Source organism: Symphalangus syndactylus, chromosome 7 (assembly GCF_028878055.3).
Source record: "Symphalangus syndactylus isolate Jambi chromosome 7, NHGRI_mSymSyn1-v2.1_pri, whole genome shotgun sequence".
In the NCBI taxonomy this organism is placed as follows: domain Eukaryota; kingdom Metazoa; phylum Chordata; class Mammalia; order Primates; family Hylobatidae; genus Symphalangus; species Symphalangus syndactylus.
In genome coordinates this window covers 24948207-24973040 of record NC_072429.2, presented here as the reverse complement: position 1 = coordinate 24973040, position 24834 = coordinate 24948207, and the positions used below count along the sequence as shown (strand labels likewise).

General features: G+C 34.1%; 1 protein-coding gene and 2 long non-coding RNA genes across 7 annotated transcripts in view; 1 reads left to right on the top strand and 2 right to left on the bottom strand.

Moving 5' to 3' along the window:
* Positions 1-24834, bottom strand: part of LOC134737194 (uncharacterized) — a 58752-nt gene that overhangs the window by 22377 nt on the left and 11541 nt on the right. The window lies entirely within an intron of this gene.
* LOC134737195 (uncharacterized) lies at positions 904-19589 on the bottom strand. The gene is made up of 3 exons (XR_010121839.1): positions 19540-19589; positions 1964-2081; positions 904-1173 (listed from the first exon to the last, which is right to left on the bottom strand). It is a non-coding gene; the product is annotated as an uncharacterized lncRNA (long non-coding RNA).
* The window catches only part of GABRA1 (gamma-aminobutyric acid type A receptor subunit alpha1), a 52761-nt gene continuing 44263 nt past the window's right edge, over positions 16337-24834 (top strand). The window contains exons 1-4 of one of the 5 annotated variants that reach the window (XM_055285366.2): positions 16337-16454; positions 17234-17465; positions 19816-19904; positions 23175-23287. In XM_055285366.2, the coding sequence (XP_055141341.1) occupies positions 19831-19904; positions 23175-23287 (187 nt within the window). In that variant the 5' untranslated portion in view covers positions 16337-16454; positions 17234-17465; positions 19816-19830. Of the gene's footprint in view, positions 16455-17042; positions 17466-17578; positions 17696-19681; positions 19701-19815; positions 19905-23174; positions 23288-24834 lie in introns of those variants that run through there. The other 4 variants (XM_055285365.2, XM_055285367.2, XM_055285368.2 and 1 more) reach the window with 4 other exon arrangements.

Below are 24834 nucleotides of genomic sequence, written 5' to 3'. Positions count from 1 at the left end.
CATAGAATCAATAACTCTTCATCTTCCCACATCCTCAGTATCTAGGGCAATCTCTAGCACATGGCAACTTCTTAATAGTTATTTTATTTATGTAGGTATTATTTATGACAACACTTTTCAGGATTTTTAATCATCAAATGTACCTGCAAAACCTTTAAGAAAAATGTGGAATATGCAAATGTATCAGGAATTATGTCCAATTTCTGTTAAGCAGCAGAGACCTGGCTACAACGGTTTAAACCATTACCGTTTTGTTTTCCTACCAAACATCTAATGAAGATGTCAGTACACCAGGGCTCATATGGTAGTATCATAAAGTAAAATGAAGTTTCATTAATAAGTTTTGTTATGCTAATTTGTGGATTTTATCTTGAAAACAACCCAATGTCACAAAACTGGGCTGTTGGAGTTCCATCATTACACACAATTTCCAAGCAGAAAAATAAAACAGGGACGTGTCAAAATGGATGCTCCTCCAAGTTCATTTAGAACCCTTTACAGGACTTTTCTCATAGTACAGTCCAAAATTAGACCTACATTTCACTGGCTTCCCCGGTGAAGTAAAGGCTGAGAAATACAGGCACATAGTATAAGATTATAATCCTTCCCCACCTAACTAAATGGGGTTCTGTTACTAAGAAAGAATATCAATTCTTATAATAAATAAATAAATTTTGCTAGAGGTTTTTCAAACTATGAGAACTTATTTTCATAAAATGCTACTATCTCTAGAAACATGCATTCTTTGTAACACAGTTATGAAAACACTGGTTTAGTCAATCTCTTTTAGGTATATTTTCCCACTGTAACAACATGTCAACATGTTGGTTGACAGATCAACAACAAATTGGTTTCCAATTACCCACGAAGTAAATTTCAGATCACTGTATATTTGATATTCTATTAGATCAAAGCCTATGCTTTCAGATAATTTTATGTGTTCCCTTTAATTTTGTGCATGTATGAAACATTTCCTTTGGGATAATAATAATAATCCTTTTTTCTTTAGAGATATTTTCCAGACACTCATCCTTTTCCTTCCAAAAGACCAAAGTCTAGAAGCATCTGGAATAAAGCATGGATCAGCTATATCCTCATGCTACGTGATTGATTTAGGCACTTCTACCCATCGTATTGTGTAGACATGATACATCTGTTGTCTGATGACACTCACTAAAAGAAAAGAAGAAAAAAGAAATGTTATGCGCTGTATTTCAGCCAATGTGTAGAGCGACACTTTTCAAACAATGCAGATAAAAACCACCAATCATTTTGTCCCATGACTGAACGTAACAATCTTTGAAATACTACAACTCTCTATCAACTAATGACAAAGCCGTCTGCTTCATAAGTGAAAGAACATCTGCAGCATAAAGATGCTTCGTTACAATACGGGCTGCATATTGCACAAATATCCTGGCTCAGGAGCTGGGTAGTTCCAAGGTTCAACTCCTAGCCCAGGCATTGGCTAGCTGGGAAATCTCAAAGGACTTCACTTCTGTGAGCATGCATTTCTGTCTTTGAAAGGAGCACCGCAGCATTTTATGGAGCACTTTTGAAGTTTAGAAAAAATGTGTAAAGCGTTGAGCTTAGTTCTTGGAAAATGAGTCTCTCAATAATTTGTTGGGTTTTTTTGTTTGTTTTTTTGTCTTGTCTTCTGCCTTCTCCTTCTCTTTTTCCCTTTATTTTACTTTAGTAGTATCGGAAGTGTCTGTGTTTTAGTAGTAATAAAAACAGTGTAATTGGTTGTAATAATAGTTAGGTCTATTTCTGAAGTTTCTAAGTAAAGGTATTTTTTTCTCATTCTGTTCTAGAAATCCATACACCTGCATTTTCCAGTACAAATGTATTCCTTACTTTCAGAATACTCATGTCATCAATAAACTTTAAGACTTTTAAAAATAATGAGGAAAGTGAAAGAATTCATAAAGTTAAAGAGAAAGCAGCTACCCCATTTGATTACCTTACTGTGGTCCATAATTTCCAGTATGATTTTGTGCCAGCACAAAGGGCTAAATTCATTAAGTATCCATTTTTTTCTCACCCATTATGTCCCAGCCATACTGCTTTTCTTTCTCTTTCTGGAAAAGAAAATCAAATGTATTAAATCCTAGGGTCTCTTCTATTGCTGTTTTGTCTTTTGCTCTCTTTCCTTTCCTCTTCCCCTCTTTCTTCTTTTCCCCTCCCTCTCACTCCTTTTCACTCCCTCTCCTTTTCCTCGTCATCTGACATGTCCTTTCCCAAAAATACTGCATTGAAAGCCTTATGCCAAATGTTATCACTTCATAAAGACTTTCCATGACTATTATAATTAAAGAAGTGTTAGCTTATTTCACTATCCTTCTTATTTAGCTTCATAGTGTATATAACCATCTGGAATTTATACAAACACACACACACACACACATTCACATATTTGTTCCTGTTTCTGCTCAGTACCAAGAGAAGAAGGAAATTGTCAGTCATAGTCAGAATTGTATTCCTGGTAAGTAGAATAATATCTGTCACATAGAGGGTGCTCACTATATGAATAAATGAGTTAACACTAAGTGTGTCTTTATTAAACAGGAAGAAAGGAAATCTCAGGCTATTTTTCAGTTTTCCCTTATTGATTTATTTTATCTTCTTATCACTTTATCTCTCTGCATTGTGTCAAAAGCTATGCAATATCTAATGCTTTACCCTACTTGCAAGCTAACACTTTCTCTTCCTGCAGTTTCATAACTGCTGGAAGAAGATGTAAGACTTCTGGGTCAGAGACAAAAGGCTTTATTATTCATGGGACAGCAAACAGCATGACATCATGTTTGCATCAGTGCCCTTTACCCCAATTCCCACAGGGCAATGTGAAGAGGGCCAAGTGACATCTACAGATGAAATTGGGTGAATTACAGTGGATACATTCTCAATTTAGGAAACCCACCTCTTTTACTATGAAAAGTAAGTGTACCTGCCCCTTGCAGAGAGGAACACTATCTCTATCTTCCATGGCTATGAGCAAATCTGCTCTTTCTTCAGAAGAGAGACAGTACCTCTATCTTCCAAGGCTGTTTATTACAGAGAAATACTTGAAAAGATAATCTGGAATAAAGGCAATCAAAGTCTGTGTTCAGAGAATGTACAGAAATGCAAGATACACACAGTGAGTTGTCTCCCAGTAAGTCCCTCTAGTTCTTACACTTCAGTTCAGAAATCTGTTTTGCACTTCAAGATTCAATCTTATGTATGACTTTTAAAAACCATTGTTTTCTCTGAATACTCCTGGCCTTCATGGAACTAACAGTCTTGTATTACTAAATAAGAAAACCCAGATTCTCCATCTCCAAAAACGTATTCCCAAGCCCTACCCCATCTTAGTGATCACAGCCTCATAAGTAGTTTAAGTGCTGACACTGTTTTTCAGGCCGATACCCTAAGTAAAGCAGACAGGAGATAATCAAGTAATACTTCCCAATGAGAATGGAAGACTGGTTAATCTTTGAAGCATTTAAAAATATGAAACCCAACAGGAGAAATTAAAGCACGATTGCAGTCATAAAAATCCTCTCATGTGAATAATTATTTTTGGTGTTTGTAATAATCAAAATGCTCCTAGTCAGCATGGCTTCGATACTCTGGAGCTAGAAATGTGCTTCTCTTAGTTTGGAATGCAGTCACAATTTATAGTTAAGAGTCAGGACTCAAGAAGGGAAGTTGTATTTCACTAGATACCTAAGCATCAGTACTTGAGCTATCAAGTATTTGAAATTGTTTGGTAAAAACTTTTTACTTTATCCATAATGAAGGTATGAACTGATACATAGGGAAAAATGTTCTTGCTTAATTTCTGCAATAATAGACCTAATCATTAGTATTGAAAGAAGAAATAGAGAAAGAAAGAGAGTTACACATAATTCACAAACTGCAACATTAGCATATTATTTTTACGTACACAGAGATTCATATAGCCTAGGAGTAATCATGCATTCTAACTGCGTCTCCAGTAATGGTACCTACAGTGATGCTTTCCTTGAATTACTGATTTCTAACCTTAAGATAAATACAAAGTGTTAACTTCAATCCATAAATTTAGAAACTGAGTCTCAGAGAGGTTTTTAATTATAATTTAATAAGAATATACATTATCATATTATACATATATATTATACATATCACATTAAGGTCTAAAACGTTTTATCGAATATTTATCATGTGCCAGAAACTGTGCTAAGTACTTTAGCTAAGTTATATGATTTAGACCTCATAAGAAAATGTTTGAGATGGCTATTATACCTCATTGTCAGGTGAAAAATCAGATATTAGATGCTTAAGTAGCTTGTCTCAGCTCAGTACTTAGCTGAGCCACGTTTGCCTGAAACTGACCTGTTATAACTCCACCCAGATGTTTTTTTCACTGTATTTGTGTTGAATGAAAATCTCTATGCCATCTTTCTGCCCACCCAAGCCTGGAAATTTAGCACCTATCTCTACCCTCTACCCTCATTTGATCTCAAGAGATGTAGAAAAATTGCCCACTTTACTGTACCATACTACAGGACTATCAAGTTAATCTTCACTGCCTACTCTTCTGAAAGGCAAACATATTTAAGCTGAGTGAGAAACAAGATTTACTAACTTTATCCACCGGGACTCAATAGTAAAATGTAATGATTGAAGTTCTAAACTTAGAAGCGCTTCAATAAAATCTTGAAAAAATATTATTGATGACTTAACCTGATTTTTTGTTCATTAGACAGAAACCTATGCTCTCAACTCATAGAATATATTAATGGATGTCCAAAATGTATATTCATATACGGAAAAATTGTTGTATTTCTTTTTAGAATGATATAAGGAAGAGATACTTTTTTCTTGACCATGAAGTTAACCATTTATGTCTCCAGAAACACTGAATGGATGTGGTACATTATGTAGTGGTGAAAACAAAGGAACTTGAGACATTTAAATTTATTCTCCAGTTTAAAAGTTACTCTCCTTGCTGAGGCTATGCGAGACAAAATATTTGCAAATGAGAGAAAGAGCATCCTTGATGGAATTTTGGAGCTGATTACTTACATAACTGTTGTGCAAAACTATGGAGCCAAATATAAACATCCTTTGACACAGGGGATAAGAGGGGTTCATTTAACAACGAGGCTATGAGAATTACACAACTAGTGAAGAGTTCCAAAGTGTAGAGACAGCGAAGTAGACAAAGTACTCTGATTTCCATAAATATGCTACTTACATACTCAAACATATGTTCCCTAGGGTATGTAGAAACACAAAATGATTTCTCCCTGAAACAACAACAACAAAAGAAGCAGAAGCAGCAGAAGATGAAGACAAAGACGAAGAAGAAGAAGAGGAGGAAGAAGAAGAGAAGAACGTAAGTCTACATATAGGTAACATTGCAAAAGTGATTTGGTATTTATAATGTGCATTAGACAGTTTTTCTTACTCAAACATATCTCTTTAGTTGACTGACAGTTTCTATTTCCAATCATTTGTTGTTGAATTTACAGTAGACCTCTATGCACGCTATTTTGAAAAATGTTTAAGATTCTGACCTATCTTATTTCTGAAGAGAACTGTTACTCTTGGATGGCTATATAATTAGGAAGACAAAGAAAGTGATTATGAGCTTCTAGCACTATGATTCCACTTCCTTCTCAACTTCTAGAAGTGAATGAAACTGCAACAATTTTGAGAACCCAACTCTTCTTGGGTGATAATTATAACAAACCTGTCTTTGTAAACCTAGAGTTCAGACTTTGGGATTTTAAGCGAACTCAGGGTGGCATTGATTTATGTCTTCTATATCTAGGAACCTAAATGTCATTATTTTCTTTTTCTTTTGTTATTATTTCCTGAAAAATTTTTACAAAAGATATATATGTACTCACAAAAAATCATACCATATGTAAAGGATAAAATAAAAAGAGATAATTCCTGTCAATAGTTTTACGTATATGAAATGCATATCATAGCATATGCACTTCGGACCTATACTTTATCTTGTATATTATATATATTTTGTAAAATAGAAATAATACTATTTAGATCTTTGCTGATTGAATCAGCTAAACAGTGAAAATATCTTTTTGTGTCAATGGATAAAGACATATCTCATGTTTTAAATGCTCATTTAATTTCATGATGTGAACATCCCAAAATTTATTCAACTATTTCCTATTCTCAGACATTTAATATGGCTCTAATTTTAAAAGCATTCACACTAATCCTACATTAAACTTCCATATGCTTATACTCTGCCACACTTGCATTCAAATATCTGTAGAATGGATTTCTAGAACTAGGATACTGATTTAAAATTTGTATAGAGTATATTGATAATTTGATAGCCACTAACAGATTGCCATTTTTACTACCAACAACTCAAATAAATACCGAATAGTATCATTTTTTAAAAAGTTTTCATTAGTCTGATAACTGTGACATCAAGTTGTTTTAGTTTGCATTTCTATGATCACAATTGCAATTGAATATCTTCTCTCATGTTTATTGGCCACTGGTGGAATTTCCTTGTTGACCTATTATTTTGTCCTGTGTTCTGATTTTTGTGTGCGTTTTCTGATTTTTTTAATTGATTTCATTAATGCATAGGATATTTGCAGTTTCCTTCTTTCACCAGTAAATCATTTTTATTTCTAGTTGGGGGTGTGAATTTAATTTTAATGTTTTTGTTTACTTGTGTTTTTGTTTTATTCTATTATAATGTCTATAATCCTGTTCCATGTATTAAATAATAAATTACACTGCTTTGGAAAGCTTCCTTTTCATATACAATTTCTTGATTATGCATGGGTCTTTTCCTGGATTCTTCACTGTGATTATAGCTGTGCAAGTCTTTCTGTGCCAGAATTATTGAGTTTTATTTACTGTATCTTCATGTATATTGTTATATCCGGTAAAATCTCTATGTCTTGATTTGATGGTTTTGCTCACATTAACTCCTTCAGAGAACTTCTGGATTGATTTAACTAGTTCTAAAAATAATCTGATTAGTTTATTCAGTATATTTTTGAAGATTATATATACAATAAATTTTGGAAACTGCAAGTTAGTGTACACATGTATAGGTATGAATTCTTCAAATGGGCAGGAGAAAGTTTGCCAGAACAGGCATGTCCTTTTAATATAGTGTGCCGCTGAATGAGGAAATCTCAAATTTGGATTTCGATTTGGAAACTAGATAAAAACAATGATGAGTACAAACGACAGTTACTGAGGCTTCTTCAGATAAAAATGTGATAAAGAAATAACTACTTATGTTTTCTAGGAGTCATGTTTATTAAACTGTTATGTAAATTTTTAGTTTTCCTTGACATCTGACGTGCTGAACTCTGAGAACTATATTTTTTTGTCTGCGTTAATATACTTTAATAGAAGAGCAACCTTAGAGTGAAATTATCTTTCAAAACGAAAGAATGAGAACAGAATTTGTAACTATGATTTCAAATTTTACAACCACATTCTCTACCTGTACTCATGCATTGTTGTTGTAGAGGAGTTACTGTAAAGTTTATAAAAATCTTATACTAAAATGTTCTTCTTTTTCCCTCTACATTTTCCTGGTACTTCACAAGCTCTTATCAAGGGAGATATTAGTTCATCTTTTGTTTTTTGTTTTTTTTTAAATTTTCTTTTGTTTTTATATACTTTTCAAAGTAAATTACACATTGATTTTAGGAAACGTAAGAAATAGCCCCATCTTGTAATGTTTGTTTGTTTGTTTGTTTGTTTTTGGAATTAATGGGGCCTTCCATGAGCATATATACGGGAAGTAGATGCCCTTCTATCTGAAAACAGGGCTTGTATTTGAGCCCTCTTTAAGACTTTGACAAAGGCTTTCTGAACCTTGACTAACCTTCTCCAACCATGTTCCTCCAAAGCCACAGGGCAATTCTACTGAATTCGCTGACTTGTTCGGGAGCCTGAAAAAAATTTCTCCAGGCACTGAAATCATAATTTAAACATATGGCTGTCAGACTGACTTAGGACTGTTCAATCTGTGAAATAACTAGTTTTCCTAGAGGTATCAAGTCTCCCAAGGTCATACAAAGAGGAACTATAGTATTTTAACATAGTTCACAGAGCTAATAATGAAGGATAAGAACAGAACATCATTCTAGTTCTTAATTTTCAGTCACTGTTTCTAAGTTTTGACTTTATTTCACTTTGATAGTTTAGAAAAAGTACAAACTTTTAACTCAAATTGGTCTCTATAGAAATTATGAAACAAAACAAAATGTCTTGTTTTGTTTTCAATGCAATCATAGTTGGTTTTTGTGTTTAATTTGAATTTAAGAACATGAATATGATTCACTTGATTCATAATAGAGTGAATTTGCCTGCTAGAATATTCTAAAAAATAATTAAAACTAAAATATGGTAAAAAAAAAAATGAGCCTCTGTGATGGCAATCCCTGATTATTTCTTTGTCTAGTAAAAGTTGCTTTTCATTTCAGAATTTGCTGAATCCAAACTACGTGGCTTCTTTTTCTGTATTCCTTTCTGATGTTTTGTAAATTGCTTTTTGCTTCAGCAATACCTACTCCAGTTGTTAATAAACACGTAAAACATGGCAAGAATAGGTTAGTTTCCTTTAATTTCTTATTCATTTGTTTTTCATTCCATTTTATTTCATTTGAATTTTAAAACCTTCCCTTCCTTCCTTCCTTCCCTTTTTTCTTTCTTTCTTTCTTTCTTTTTCTTTCTTCCTTCCTTCCTTCCTTTCCTTCCTTCCTTCCTTCCTTCTTTCCTTTCTTCCTTCCCTCCTTCCTTCATTCATTCATTCATTCTTTCTTTCTTTCTTTTTCTTTCTTTCTCTTTCTTCCTTTCTCTCTTTCTTTCTTTCAATCTCTCTTTCCTTCCTTCCTTTCTTTCCTTTCTTTCTTTCTTTATTTCTTTCTTTTTCTTTATCTTTCTTTCCTTTCTTTCTTTCTTTATTTCTTTCTTTTTTCTTTTTCTTTCTTTCCCTCCTTCCTTCCTTTCTTCCTTCCTTCCTTTCGTCTGTCCTTTCTTTCTGTCTTTCCTTTCTTTCTTTCTCTCTTTCTTTCTCTTTTTCTTCCTTTCTTCCTTTCTCTCAACCTTATTGTCTTGTTAGTAAAAATACTTTAGCAGAAGTTGGATGGAGAAAGAATATTTTTCTTCCTGTGGTGGTGCTAAGGTTGAGTTTAACAACAGCTTGGGCCTTAAGCATTTTGTCTTTGGTCCTACCACCTGCTGAGTTGAGTTTCTCTAAAATAATGAATTCACTTTCCGTGCAAATGCCAATGCTTCCTTGCTTCAGGCCTCAACTGTATGATGAAAAAAAACCCAAATGGTCAGTCTGGTATTTGATAAATTTTGGCTGAGTTTGAGTGTGGTGGTTTAACTACAAAGCCTCAAATGAATTCGTTGCCATAGGCAAAAATCTTAATTTTATTATTCAAAAAGCTAAGAATTATACTAGAAAAAGTTACTTGTTATCATAGACTGTTACTCTGTAACGCTTGTGTTAACAATAACCATACCTATCAATTGTTGAGAATATTTTAATTTGCTAACTACTTTATAGGAGTTATTTCATGAATATTCCATGTAAAATGAAATTATTAAATCTCTATTACAAATAAAGATACTAAAGTTCAAAGAAGTGGCCCAACTTAACATCTGTAAATAATCTACCTAGAAAAAAGGAACAGTTTTGCTTCCAAATTTCTTTTTTTAATACTACATTAGGCAGCTTTCCTAAAATAGTATTTTTTTTTTTTACTTTTATTTTGAGGTGAAGTTTCCCTTTTGTGGCCCAGGCTGGAATGCAATGGCAGGATCTTGGCTCACTGCAACCTCCACCTCCCAGGCTCAAGCAATTCTCCTGGCTCAGCCTTCTGACTAGCTGAGATTACAGGCATGTACCACCACACTTGGTTAATTTTTATATTTTTACTAGAGGCGGATTTTCGCCATGTAGGCCGGGCTGGTCTTGAACTCCTGACCTAAAGTGATCCACCCACCTAAGCCCCCCAAAGTGCTGGGATTACAGGTGTGAGCCACCACACCTGGCCTGAATATTTAATTTTTAATAATTCATAATAACTACATTTCATTGCTGCAGATATTTGTGATCGGAAATAGTATCAACAGTCTCTCATTACAGTTCTACTCCCAGGCTATGTGGAGGGATTTACCTTCACTGCCTTATAACCAGGAAATTTGGAAGCCACAAAATCTATTTCTACATTCAAATCCAGATTCTGACTTACAAGCCACGCGTCTTTAGGAAAGTCTATTAATCTTACTGAACATAGGTTCCCTATCAGTAAACAGCACCTTCATAAGAATGCAATTACAAATATTATGTGGGATACAAGCAACAACAACAACAAAAAAAAACTAGTAGAGTGTCAGGTATATTATAGCTACTAAATAATAACTAAACTTTTTTTATGATGAAGGGTCTGTTATTTGGGAGTTATTTTTTCTAGTCCCTTAACTAAAATTTAAAGGTGGCCAACTTTATGTTGAAATTCCAATATTGAATATGGTTAGTCACAAGCAGAAAAACCCACTCAATTCTTATTTATTTATTTATTTTTTCTTTTCTTTTTTTTTGAGCCAGAGTCTTTCTTGCTATGTCACCCAGGCTGGAGTGAAGTGATGCGATCTCAGCTCACTGCAACCTCCACCTCCCAGGTTCAAGCGATTCTCCTGCTTCAGTCTCCTGAGTAGCTGGGAATACAGGCATGTGCCACCACGCCTGGCTAATTTTTGTATTTTTAGTAGAGATGGGTTTTCACCATGCTGGCCAGGCTGGTCTTGAACATCTATTTATTCATCCAGAGCATGCTTTCTGGGCCAAATCTCAAGTTTTCATAGGGGTCAGTCCACATTTCTGAGATTTGTATGAGCTTATCATTGATACATAATCACTCAAACGTGAATATTACTCATTTTTAAAACCGTTGATTTCTCCCTACCCAAGCGGACTCCCTCTCTCTCTCTCTCTGTCAAGGTTTATTTAGGTCAAAAAAGATAGAGAGAGATAGGAGAGAGGTAAAGATATCAGTATCAATTTAGAAGTATAGATATCAATATTAATATAGAGATATAGATATTGATAACTAGTAGAGTGTTTGTATAGCTATAGACAAATAGATATCTATATCTATATTTACATATCTATATCTCTCTATATGTATACATACAGAGAGAGAAGGGAGAGGCTATGAAATTTTCTCTACAGAGAAATCTTGGTGAATGTTATTATAAGCAAAATTGGAAATGGGTTAGGTTAAGAGAGATGCTTTCGTGTAATTGTAAATTATAGTAAAAATAAAATTACATTCATTTTCTACATTTAACACAAGGCCACTAGTTATGTCTGGAGATATTTATGTACAGCCGTAATAAAATGCATCTATATCCTCAAATTTGTTTTCATTTCATTCCACACAACACAATTATTATAAACATCAAGAATTGAGAGCTATTAAACAGATGGTGTATTAGTGCCTTAATTCTTGATCTTTATTCTAGTAAATCCTTCCGTTTCATATCCTTTCCACAAATCCTATGGCCATTCAGGGCATGATGAATGATTTTTTTAAATGCAGCTTTAATGTTGATGTCTTTTTTGTGTGTTTTATGATTTCAAACAAATATGCAAATGCAGCTGTCCAGCAGGATAATGAGACCACATTAAACTCTTCAGATATTTAAACTAGACATATCCTAACATGCCAGCAGTTTGTGAATAAGCTGAATGCAGTTTCTTGCTACAAACATGCCTAATGGTTTTCATTATTTTTGATATATAATCTCTCTAAGTTGATTCTCTCACTTAGATCTATGTTTCTTTCTGCAAGATAGACACTTAATCATTGTTACTGATTGAATATGTATTCATTCTGTTAACTTTAACAAAGAAAAACATAAGTAAACATACATTCTTATGGTTTAAAAGGAGTTTACACATAGACTATGTGTGTGCATATATTTATGCACTTTAATTTTACCAAAGGAGACACATAAACATCCTGAATGCCTGATTTTATCTATAAAATTTTTTTTAATTGCATGTTTCCTCAATCAAGTTATATGGGATACAGCATTTTAAAGTATTTAATCTAGAGAGTTGTGAAAACATTTTAATAAATTATATTTATTTTCTTACCTCCCTCCTGACTTACATTAGTCATCGTGTTACCAATTTTATTTGGAGATTCAAAAAATTCTTCTGCAAGGATTTCAAAACTAATTTATATATTATTTGAACTTTTAAAATAAATAATTGTTTCTAATCATCAGCTTATTATCATTTTTCCTAACTCTGAATAAATCTGCATTTACCTTCTTGGGTTGATGGGTTAGACATCTGTGAAAAGAAAAGTCTTTGAAAGAAAATGGGTGAATCTGGGTTACATTTGAGTTGCTGATAAACTGAAAACTGCCAAAAGAGGAAAATTGGATAGTGCCCTACTTACATAACTGTTAAATAGACTCTGATTCTCACATACATATTTTTATTCCTGATGAGTATTTGTTGCATCTTATGGAAAAATAATGTAAATGTATCTTTTAGGAAGCCTGTGGTTGACTGTACTAGCTGTGGTTCGAGCATTTGCTGTGGTTGGCTATATTCTGTATATATTCTCTTCAAATGTTCCTGGTTTAACATGTATGTAAAATACTCTATGCCCAAGGCCCATGTAGTGAGAATTTCCCTGACTCAACATCTTAAAAATAAAAACATAGGCCTAGGATTAAGATGGCACAGGAGCCAGCTTTTCCCACTACCTGTCTAAGTGATAATTTTATTTCAACAGTATGCAAAATGTTGACAATACTATCAGTATTATTAGTTATTTAAACATGCTGTAGATAATGCACTAAAATGCAGAGAAAATAATAATTTTATGTCAAGAAAAAAGAGAGAGGAAAATTGGCATTCATTAGATGTCTATTAGGTGTCACACAAAGGGGCTATCTGATTCACACTTATTTTCCTATGTAATGCCACCACCAGCTTATAAGATATCATTACTTCATTTGAAAACTTCAGAAAAGTTCAGCAATGTGCCCATGGCCTTACAGTTCTGAAACATCTGTGACTTCAAGTATATATTCATGCATAATCATTTACTGTGCCATGCTAACCTGGTTTCTACTTCTGTAAAGATCATGTGAAAAATTATATAAGCTTTGTGATCTGTCAAAGTGGTTGGGGCAAACAATCTCTAAGTTCCACTAGAATGCCAAACACTTATGACTCAAATATAAATAAATTTTGTTTTTGCTATATTTACCATGTTTCTCAGTATGCTGAAAAACCAAACGAGACTTCCAGCCTGGGAAATATAAATTGTCTAAATAACCCAGATGACAAGGATGTCTAGATTAAGGTACAAAAAAAAACCTATTACTTAAACCACATTTATTTTCTTTTACTCCTACTGAGCTATTATTTCAATATCATTTATAAAAGAAAAGACATCCCTCTGGATATGCTAGTATAGTCAATTAAACATGGTGGTCTGTATTATATACAGAGGAATTAGAAAAGTGGGACTACTTAAATGAGTGTAATGAAATATTCCATATAAATATTCATATATATAATGTATAATGTTAAAACACAATTTCATTGTATATATCTGAGCCATTCAAATACATTTTAAAAGATCAGTTTGTTCTGAGTTTCAATGGAAGTTTATTTGATATTTTATTATTTTTACTTATATCTTTTCCTTCACCCTACATTATTTTGTAAACGATAAAAAGACACACTGAATAAATGAGAACACTCTTGCTATTTTTTTCTCATTTGGTTCACATTTAGTTAAAGAAAGTAAAAGCATTTCTCTGTTGAATAGAATCAGCACCACTTCATCAATTAGGTCAGGGCTTCCTGCCATTTAAAATTGACAGGAAAAGCAAAATGTACCAGACTGCAGCACTGGAGATAGAGTTATTAGGCATCCCTAGTATCCCTGGTTCTAGATTTGACCTCAAATTCTTTCTGCCAAGACTTCGTAACTGCTTGGAGGGTCCTGGCCACTGGCCTCATGAGACAAAAGAAAAGTAGCTTAAATCTCTACAATACTAAAGTAAGCCTGATTCTATGTTGCAGTTGGATGTACTGGATCATCAAAATAAAACTCTTGCCATGAATAAATAATAATAAATATTCAGAGATTAGTTTTTTGTGACTGATATAAAGATGGTCAAGCACGGATATAAAATGAATGAAAAAGATTTTACTATGAGCTCACGGCCTCACAGTAAGGAAAGAAAGTAAAATAGAAGTGTGGTTAAGAGAATAGGCTTTGAAGTCAGAGCATTTAGATTTGCATTTTAGTGTGGATATTCACTAGCTGTGTGACCTTAGGCAAGTCTTTTGATCTCTCTAGTCTACGATTTACTGAATGATTTGTATAACAGAAATATTAAGACCATCTCTCATAGAGACTCATTTTGAGAATCAAATTGAATTATTATGAAAATTACTTTTCACATTACTTGGCACCAAGTAAACACTCTAAGAATATTAAACACCATAGTTATTATCATTTAAAAAAACTGACATCATTATATGCACATATAGTTTGAAGTGATTCATTCTGGCTAAAGCAAAACCCAAGAATATCAAAAATTATATAAAATATTTAATATAAAAACACAATATAAAGTAAGTATTTTCTTGTCATTAATTTATTATATGTTATGGTAGTATGTGCATATATTAATGACATCTCAGATGAAACACAATAAACACACCCATAATTAGAGTATCAATTGATGTTTTGGAGTATTAAAATATGAATATTTATAAACACTCACAATTTATGAAAAATATAGATGTCTTCAAGCAAATTACATGTATGTGTGTATGTATACATACATGCATATATATATTACAAGCTGATGTTCATAGAGAATCATCTAGTAAAATCTACCTTGTGAGTATTGTATTTTAAAGAGAGAATCATAGTATAGGTATTTCCATTTCCGTATACACATTATAGCCCCCAAATTATTTAATATTTATTTCTTTAAATGTATGAAAATGCTGTGCAATTGTATCCTGTTTCATAGTCACATAAAATTTTTTAATCTGAAGCAGAATGTAATTGGCATTGCTCTGAGACTATTGTTCACATGATGAAGCTTCAGTGAATTTGTTCGCAAAACCAAAACCAGTAGAGTGATTTGGTTGTGTTTCATTAGATAAAGGAGATAAAGTTGTTTTCAATTTGTAGAAGATCATAAAAGGACCTGCAACAGTTTAGCCAGGAGAACACTAAAAATTCAGATTTTTATAACTGTTGACTTTCATTAAAACAAGACAAAACTGTGGAATTGCATTCTAGATGTAGTAAAAGAATAATGTTTTCTAATCGTTAACTCAGGATTTCATTATTAATTATAAATCTCATTAAATTCAGTTTTATTCTCAAAATCACTCAATAAATTAATTAATCAATGAATAAGTAAATAAAAATTGGGTAATGACACATAAGGAAGCTGTGATGTTTCTTCAACGAATATCTTTAAGAATACATTGGCATTTAATATATCTGAACATAACAGGCAATTAACTACTGCCCAGAGACAGGGCTATCTTAACATAATCTTCAAATCTCTCTTCCAAAAGTTTATCTCTCAAATCACTTCCCAGTTGACACTTAACCACAAAACTCAGGAGGTAACCAAGCCCAACCCCTAATGTGGTCTTCAATTTTATATTCCTTATTATTGCAATCACCTTATTTAAGTTTTAATCATTAAGCTGATTGCATTGCTGCACAAGGTCAAGAAGCACTTGTAGAATCAGAAACCCCAAAGTGGTTATGGACTGGCTACTCAGATTTTTTCTTCACTTGCTCTGGCTCCGCCCCACCTGAAACGTCTTCTCTGCTAGGAACTCACCAGGAGAAAATGACTAGTGAGCTTAGCAAAGCTCAGACCTTATCCACCAGAAACATTGCATGGGGCACCTCACCTTTTCAGCACCTCCTGCCATAACTGAACGAAAGTGCTGAAGGGACAGCTCCCAGTGATTTAGGTCTTAGTAAGCGCTCCCAGGAAGACAGCACCCATCCCCTCTCTGCTACAAACAGCCATTCACAAAATCCGAGGAGGAAACCAAGTCATCCCTGATTCCTTGGAAATTTGGTTAAGCTGATGTTGAAACACCCCCCGCCTTTCCTAGTGTATAATTATTTGTGGGTGGAGAGCTACCACGGAGGGTAAGAGGCTGTAGAAGGGGGGGGGACAAGTAGACGCGGATTTCGTCCTGACTTCTAAAAATTCCTCCTCTCCCTCTCCCATTTTCCTAATCCGAGAATGATGGAGCTCGAGGCAAAGGAATGATTCTGGAAATGGAGATATGATTCTCAAACCTAGAAATGATCGGAGTGATTTATTAGTTAAATATTCTTCGTCCAGGAACCCAGCACAATTCAGAGGTAACGGCGCCTGCGTTTTCTCCATGATAACATAGATAAACAGTTGCCTCCAAAGGTAAAAACCCGGTTCCGGAGGGTGTTCTTGCTGTCCTCTAAGCTACAGAGGAAGGTGGGGTGGAAAGCGCTCCCAACCTGAGAAAGTGCGGAAGACTCTCTAAACCCAGTAGCCAATTTCCTACCTGCCAGAACTCTTTCCTACCATCCGTCACCATTCGTGACTCTGCAAGACACGGGGACTTAGACATACGTGTGGGAGTGTGTGTGTGAGGGAGAGAGGCGAGACGAGTGCTCTCCCCACACGTGTAACCCTGCATCTCCGTGTTTCAGAGCTTGCGTTCATTCATATGCAGGCAGTGGTTTAAAATTTGATCAAAGGTAGAATAGTTGCACTAAATAGTTGTATTTTTAATGGGCTCACCTTAAAATCGGCTGTTCATAAACTGCAAGTGTGAAAAGACTCTAAGTGCAGTCCGCATGTCTCTCACCCTTTCTACCCTTCCCTCCCCCATTGCCTCTCCCCCCAAAAAGAGAAGCTTGCAGCAGATTGTAGAAGGATTTGAGCCTGCAGCTAGAGAGAAGGGGATTAGGGCCAGAGTGGTGCAAGTTAAATTGTGCTGCATATAAAAAATGGGCGGATTGGTCTCCAGATCCAGAGGCTGGTACCACCTTCCTTTCTAAAATAAAATCTCTCTGGCATGAAGTCACCGCCTATTTCACATCCGGTTTGCCCTGGGACGTATTACTACTGTCTTGGTAAAGAGAAATCTTTTGTTGTATAGCTGCAGATTGGATATCGGGAAGCAAATTTGGGTGTGAAATCTTCAGCAAAGGAGCACGCAGAGTCCATGATGGCTCAGACCAAGTGAGTGAGAGGCAGAGCGAGGACGCCCCTCTGCTCCGGCGCGCCCGGACTCGGACTCGCAGACTCGCGCTGGCTCCAGTCTCTACACGATTCTCTCTCCCAGACTTTTCCCCGGTCTTAAGAGATCCTGTGTCCAGAAGGGGCCCTAGGTAAGTGCGACTGTGGACCACGACACACAGACAGAGCTTTGAACGTGGCTTTTCCTAGCTGGAGAGACAGGAATGTTATAGTCCGGGGGGCGGGGGGAGATGGGGGGGGGAGAGAGGGAGAGAGGAAGGAGAGCGAGCGAGCGAGCAAGGGAGCGAGCAGGACAGGCGCCTGATCCCACAGCAGGTAGAAACAACGAAATGTTTTTCTTTCAGGGTGAAACCGCAGCAATGTAAGAGCATTATTTTTTTTTCCCGCTGTCTTTCTTCTTTTCTTCTCCTCTTTCTTAGGCATATTTGAATGTATTCCGTAGGGTGGGTGGTGGCATGTTGTTTTGGTCTTTTATTTATTTATTTATTTATTTGCAAGGGGGAGCTGGGGTGAGTTGGGGAGGGGCGTCGGGGGCCATCATCTAAAGTTAAGACGCTGGGACAGAAAACCTGTCTAACTGTTCCATCATCCTAGGGAAGGCACGCTCTTGTCCTGGCTGCAAAATCGCCTGTTTTCCCCTTTCCAGTGGACGCTGGTGAAATGCCCTCTGGTGTAGGGGTCTCTCCCATTCTGAACACGAAAACTCAACTTAGTCTTTGATATGGGTGGCATGGGATGGTAATGTTTGGAGTGTGTGTCTGGGGGAGGGGGAGGATGAAGGTAGAAAGTGGTAAGACTGCAGCTTAGCCTTTCGTTTAAACTATTATGTTTGTATTTGCAAGAAACTTTCTTAACAACTGAAGTGCCGTGATAGGTTTGTTTTTCTCTTTTAAAAATGTCAGAAGAGGGCAAAAAGCTATGGTGCCTTGTCAAAGGGTTTTGCTGTGTTTTGTTTACCCATTCAGATATTCAATCTTTTTAAAAAGATCAACAAAAATTAATAGGGCTAAGAAAAGTTGTTTTTCCCTTGTAACAAATGATGAAGATTAGTAAAAGGGTAGATTAAAATTCTGCAATTTAGATGTAGCATTTTAACATAATATTTATCCAAGATTTCTTGTCATAGTCAACGGATCTGTTTCAAAATCAGTCACTAAATTACTAAATTAAGGAAAAGCTATAATGAGGCTCAGAGTTCTTATCTCTAGACCATTTCTCTTTAAACATATTATGTTTCATTGCTTACATGCCTGTTTGTAATGGGTTTTAGTGATTTAAATGATTCCCGAGAGTGCAGAAAGCGTTTTGTAGATGTATTTAAAGGCATACCACATTAAACTATAGAGGGTTTAATGAAAAAGAAGCTTTAAAAGATTGCAGTCTATTAATCACTTACCCTACAAAGAAATATAGATTAAATACTTTTAACATTCCTTATATTATGACTGGAATTAATTACAGCATATTAAAATGTTACCATAGCTTCTCCTTATCCAGGTAGTGCATTGAATTTCGAAAACTGACTCCACACATAGACTATATACATTTTTAATTCTCTAAGCTTTCTATACTCTTCCAGTTCTCCAACATTCCACTACCAAGTCTAAATTCAACAATCAGATGGTGATTGATTGCACTTTACCTAAGAGGTAAAAAAGATCCCTTTATTCATGCAAAGCAAAGCATTCCAGCTTCCATCTGTTTGAGATGAAACATTTTCTAGCAGCAACCTGGCAGAATTTGAGAGGGCTTGAAAGATATGTGTGGGCATGTTTGTGTGCATTTGTGTGTGTGTGGTTTGTATGTGAGAGAGATCAGCACATGGCTTGACTATAAAGTGTGTCCTTTAGCTTCACAGAAACATTAGGAAGCATATTTAACAAAGCAGTCACAGGAACAGAATAAAAGCACGACTCCGGCATTCAACAGTGTGTTTCCTATGTTTTTAAATAGAAATAAATACAGTTGCTACTGAAATCGAGGTACCTGCAGAATTCAAAGAGGAATTCGGCCATCACAACATGTTAACCTATCCCATCCAATCCCTAAATATGTTCTTCCTGTTAGCGACACCAGCTTAAAAATTTTAATGCACAGTTCACTGTGGAAACTGAAATCATAAAGGTCCAAATTTTTAGATGATAAACAACAAGAGAATAACCCAAACTATATTCTAAATATAAAACCTAGAGATAAACAACTCACAGTTTTTATGTTGAGCAATACTGTCACCTGAAAGCGTTTCAACTTGTATTCTTTTACAGGAGAATAAGGACACTGATATATTTCTGAATGGAGAAATGGAAGGGAAAGTGGAGAATGGATGGTCCAGGTTTCCATTGCTTCCAATGAGGTGTCATATCCCAGTGAGGTCATTTCCTGACTTCAAAGCATTCATCTAAACTGCCTCAGTCAGCCCTGGTGGTTATAACCTGATGTTTCTTGCTAGAGACATTGATCTCTACTTATTCTACTTTTCAGCTGCTCCAGCCCGCGATGAGGAAAAGTCCAGGTCTGTCTGACTATCTTTGGGCCTGGATCTTCCTTCTGAGCACATTGACTGGAAGAAGGTGGGGACACTTTTTTAAAAATCTGCATGAAAATTTCTGTAACTTTTCATTTATTTTATAGGGGGAAGAAAATTGTCCTCAAATGAATTTATGACTAAGGGAATTCAGAAAACTTAACTGCTATAATTTCCAGCTAAGAACAAAGAGGAGCAGTATGAAAAAAATCATTATATGGTTAGTTAGAATACACTTAACAAGCCATTGTTAAGACATGCATTAATTCACCATTTAAGTCTTACATTGAACTTTTCACTGTTCAGCTGGAACTGAACAAAATATGCGGTTTCCTAATTCATAGAAAAAGTTACCCCAATTAGTAGTTGCATACTGTGTAACCTGATTTTGCAAGAAGAAAATTTCTAGCCTATTGTAAAGATCATAGAGTAAATTTTGTATTTATAGAAATGGAAAGTTTTAAATAATATCTGTAATTTGAAAATCGTGTCTCTATAAATGCATGTGCATATCATGTTTTGAAATCGTTATCTATATAACTCATAAAAGTGGACTATATGAGAGAAATATTTAAGAACTTTGGTAAAATCAAATTTCCCTGTTAAAAAAAATTACTGTTTATAAAGCTTAACCATAGTCAAAATATGTTCTAGTGATCCAATCAAGCATGTGAAATTAATATAATAGAAACTATTTACATGACTAATTATTACAGATTTTTCTTTATCTGCTTTTGTATTTCTTGTGTAGCCTATTCCTGTGGCCCATAAGAAAGTCAGACATATAATAAAAACATAAGTTTATTCAAAATGTAATGGCAAGTGAACTCTTAAGAGTTAAGATAGGGAGATGGAATAGTCTGGAAAGACATATGAATTTAGGAAGATTTATTTTAATTCAGAAGTTGTCTGTTGTTGTTTTTTGCTATTGTGTATGGTAAACACTGACAGACAGGCATTATTATCAGATATCCTTAATGTGAGAAGTTAAATGTCTTTACTGCTTTTGAAAAATTATATGAAGTGTTACTATTGCAATGACCTGTAGATGGAGTTAGTGCACAGTGTTTTATTATATAGTGGTTCATACAGAATCAAAATCAGGTACTGTAACTGGCAGTTCTCTTCAAAATATATATTCAGTTTAGGAAACACTACATTGGGATGAGTGTTTAATACAAAATGAATAAGCATCTTATTTGTAGGGTTTTTCTCTGGCAATTACAACTTGACATAGTAAGTTAGAAGTAAAGATGAAATGTCATTAAAAAATCACGTAAAAGAAATATTTCCATTCCAGTTGGGAAAGCAGAACTGGTCTTGGGGAAAAAGCAGTGGTCTCTTCGGGCATCTGTATTCCAATGCAAACAATTGGTGAAAACATTTGTAAGATAAAACCAGGAAGAAAAGCATTTTCTGAATTTTATATAAGCTGTAAAAACTTAGAGGGTGTAGATAAAGGTAATAAACACTCTATATTGTAAGAATTGTTTTTTCAACAATTTAAGTTTATTTTGTCATGTTACCCCATTTCATCTTTTCTTTCTTCTTATTATATTGCTTTCTTCCTCAGAGTTCTCGATCAGGGCCTCCTCACAACTTAGGGTGTTCTAGCATTTCTTTTCCATTTTTATCAAGATGACCTTCCAGTATCCTTGAAAGATGCAGTCATGGCAGTTGATTTTGTGACAATGAGTTTTTATAAATAATTGCATTCATAAAACTATTTTTGCCTTACTGCTGTCATCTGCCAATGAGAGATACTGGAAGACACTTAGCTTGTTGAAAATTTGATTTAAAAAGCAGCAAGATGTTTAATTTTGCCAAAAGAGAGTACACCCTCAATCTGCATGGCATCAACGTTGAAATTAGGAGAATGAAAAATTGTTTCAAAGAGACACATTACATATATCCAATATTATGGATAGCCTTTAGATTTAGTAACTTTATCAAATTAAAACTTTATCAGAATAATAGCCATTGCATTTTGCCAGTACGAAATTAATTACCTGCAAAATAGTGTTTGTTTTTGAAAGATATTTTGATCATATATCTTGCTGCTGTGAAATAAGTGAATTCTAGTTTCAAATGTTACTATTTTTCTTATATTTATCAGAAATATCAACACACAAGAATGAAGCCCAAAGCATATTAAGTAGAAAATATGAAAGTGATATTTTTGTGGCAGTTTCTTAGTTTACACCCTATATTCATTTTGCTTTTGTACTCAAGGTCAGAACTATGATTAAAATATATCAGTAAATGTGGTCCATCCTAAGACAGAAAACACTTCTCTCAAAGGATTTTGGAGTTGCCATGCTAATCATCACATAAAATATGATTCAATGAGCATAGATAGCAATGTGATTGATGTAGGAAATACACAATTTTTGAACTGAGGTCACTATGTGGTTGAAACACAAAGACTAATAGTGGTAAGGGATACAAGCTATATCTTCAACTAGTGACTTTTAAATATAAATAATTATCCCAATATAGAAGAAGGAAAATAAAGTTTCAGACTAGAATTTGAAGAAAGCTAGGTTCTAGGTCAAGTTTTGCTCACAAATAGGTATGCCTTCTTAAACAAAACACTAAAACTGTATACTACAGCTTAGTCAACCACAAATTAAGATTATTGAACTTGATCTTTCTAAAGTTTCTTTTTACATCTAAGACTAGAAATAATAAAAATTAATTAGATGTTTGAAAGGACAAATTTTAATCACTGGGTCATGAATCTTAAGAGGAATGTAAATTTGCACACTGAAGTAAAAATATAATTGTCCTAAGAAATAAGTTTTATCTAAATCTCTTAAAAGAACATCAAGAAAATCCCACCAAAACACAGACCTATATGAAGTGAATGAAGGAAAGGATGTTGGTAGGTTAAAACTTAGGCTTTTGCTACATGTTAAATAAAAAAAAAAAAAAAATTCAGTTGTTTTGATAACTCTTTTTAATTTGGAAAGAACTTTCCTAGGTTTGTTTTTTTTTTTTTTCATGTGCATTAGCTTTCTTGCTTGCTCAGAGAAGACATGCATTGCAACGTAATATACATGATGAGAATTCAAAAAGCAAACAGACAGAAGTCATTTCTTACAATTTTCCTTTCACATTTAAAAAATGAAAATTAAAAATATAATTAAATGCCCAGAGTTTAAAAATAACATTCTTTTTTACCTTGTGAAAAAATAATTTTCAAGTTAAGATTCAGCAGAAAGCGAAGTAGAAAAACTGAGAAAGGATTTATTTGGAAAGAGGTTTTAGTAGAAATGTATAATTTAGCTATTGCTTCTCTTTATGTTTTTTTCAGCTATGGACAGCCGTCATTACAAGATGAACTTAAAGACAATACCACTGTCTTCACCAGGATTTTGGACAGACTCCTAGATGGTTATGACAATCGCCTGAGACCAGGATTGGGAGGTAGGTTGCATTATTGTATTTTTGTTTTAGAGAATAATATGAAATCTTTATTATTACAGCCTTAATTTACCTCTAACTGGTCAAATAATAAAAATGGTGACATGTAATTTAATGATGAATCTATTTTTAATAGATCACTCTATGTTAATTCAAGTTACTCTGTAGTTTCATATCCATATGCAGTAAAAGGCAGACACAAACTTCTAATAATGACACGAAGCAGATGCTACGTTTATGTGATAAGCACAGTACTTTCTGTGTAACGATTTTTTCATATAGGTAAAAACTGGGATAACATCTATATTCCAGCACAAGGACTGCAGCTATCTCACCTGGTACTGCTATGTCTGCATTTAATTCCAACAGGGTATCTTTGATTCTATTGGTTCAAACATTTATTTTGGAATATTACATATTGATCCACTATTATGTGTTAAATTGCCACCACCTCTAGGATAATAGGGGAATGAGATAGATGGTAGTGTTGTAGTTTAACTGTGCATTTGAACTTATACCCTAATTTTTTGTAATACAATTTTATTTTTCTTGGTATATCAATTACTCGGTTATATTGATACATTTCTGCTTAGGAAGAAGACAGCACTTAATAACATAACATGTATAACAATAAGAGTAAATAGTTCTAGGAATTGCACACATTTGAATAACACTTGAATAAGATAATCAAACAATCTTATTTGGTTAAACAAAGAATAATGAAGCCAAATAAAAATATTGATCTCAGAGTAAAACAAGTGAAGCAAGGAAATAAATTTTCATTCAAAGTCACACAGAAAACCAAGGTTAGAATCCATGATTCCCAACTATAGCTGATACTGAACCTTTCCTAAAGCATTTGTAGTAGCTATTTAATAGCAATATTTAAATAGTGATTAAAAGGCAATATTAAGAAAGCCACTTCTTCACTTAGACAGCACAGATAAGGAAAGAATAAAAAGCTTACAAATTCAAACAATGATTTTTCAACTAAATGGTTGCATGGATTTACAGTTACTTTTAAATAAATATTTTGCACAATATAATGACATGGATGTGTATTATGGGTCTATTTTGAAGCTGCCAAATGTCATTAGTGTCTCAGAGGTTTAAGGGAAACTGCCTTGTCAAAGACACAACCCAAATATATGTCAAAGGTCTTACCAGGTGTCCTTTCTAATCAATTTCAAACATTCATTTTAGGACATACTATACAAATTTCCTCAGATTTAGACTTCACCAAGTTTATATTTAAGTTTTTAGAAAAAATTCTTTAAGTCAAAATAGAGTGGTCACAAAATGGGGAGCCTAATTTTGTATATGACATGTTAAAATACTGCTTGTGTACATTTAAACATCTCAATTGGCTTCAAAATTTTTTTATTTATAAAATTTGCAATAAATTACAAAACTAGCTAGATGAGGAAGGTATGAAAAGAAGAAATAGCCAGGCTAGTGATATAAATTTTACATAGCAAGACTTTTGAAAATACTGGTTGTAATGTATCCGATTTCTTTACCTAATCTCCTCCCTACCCTATGATCTCATT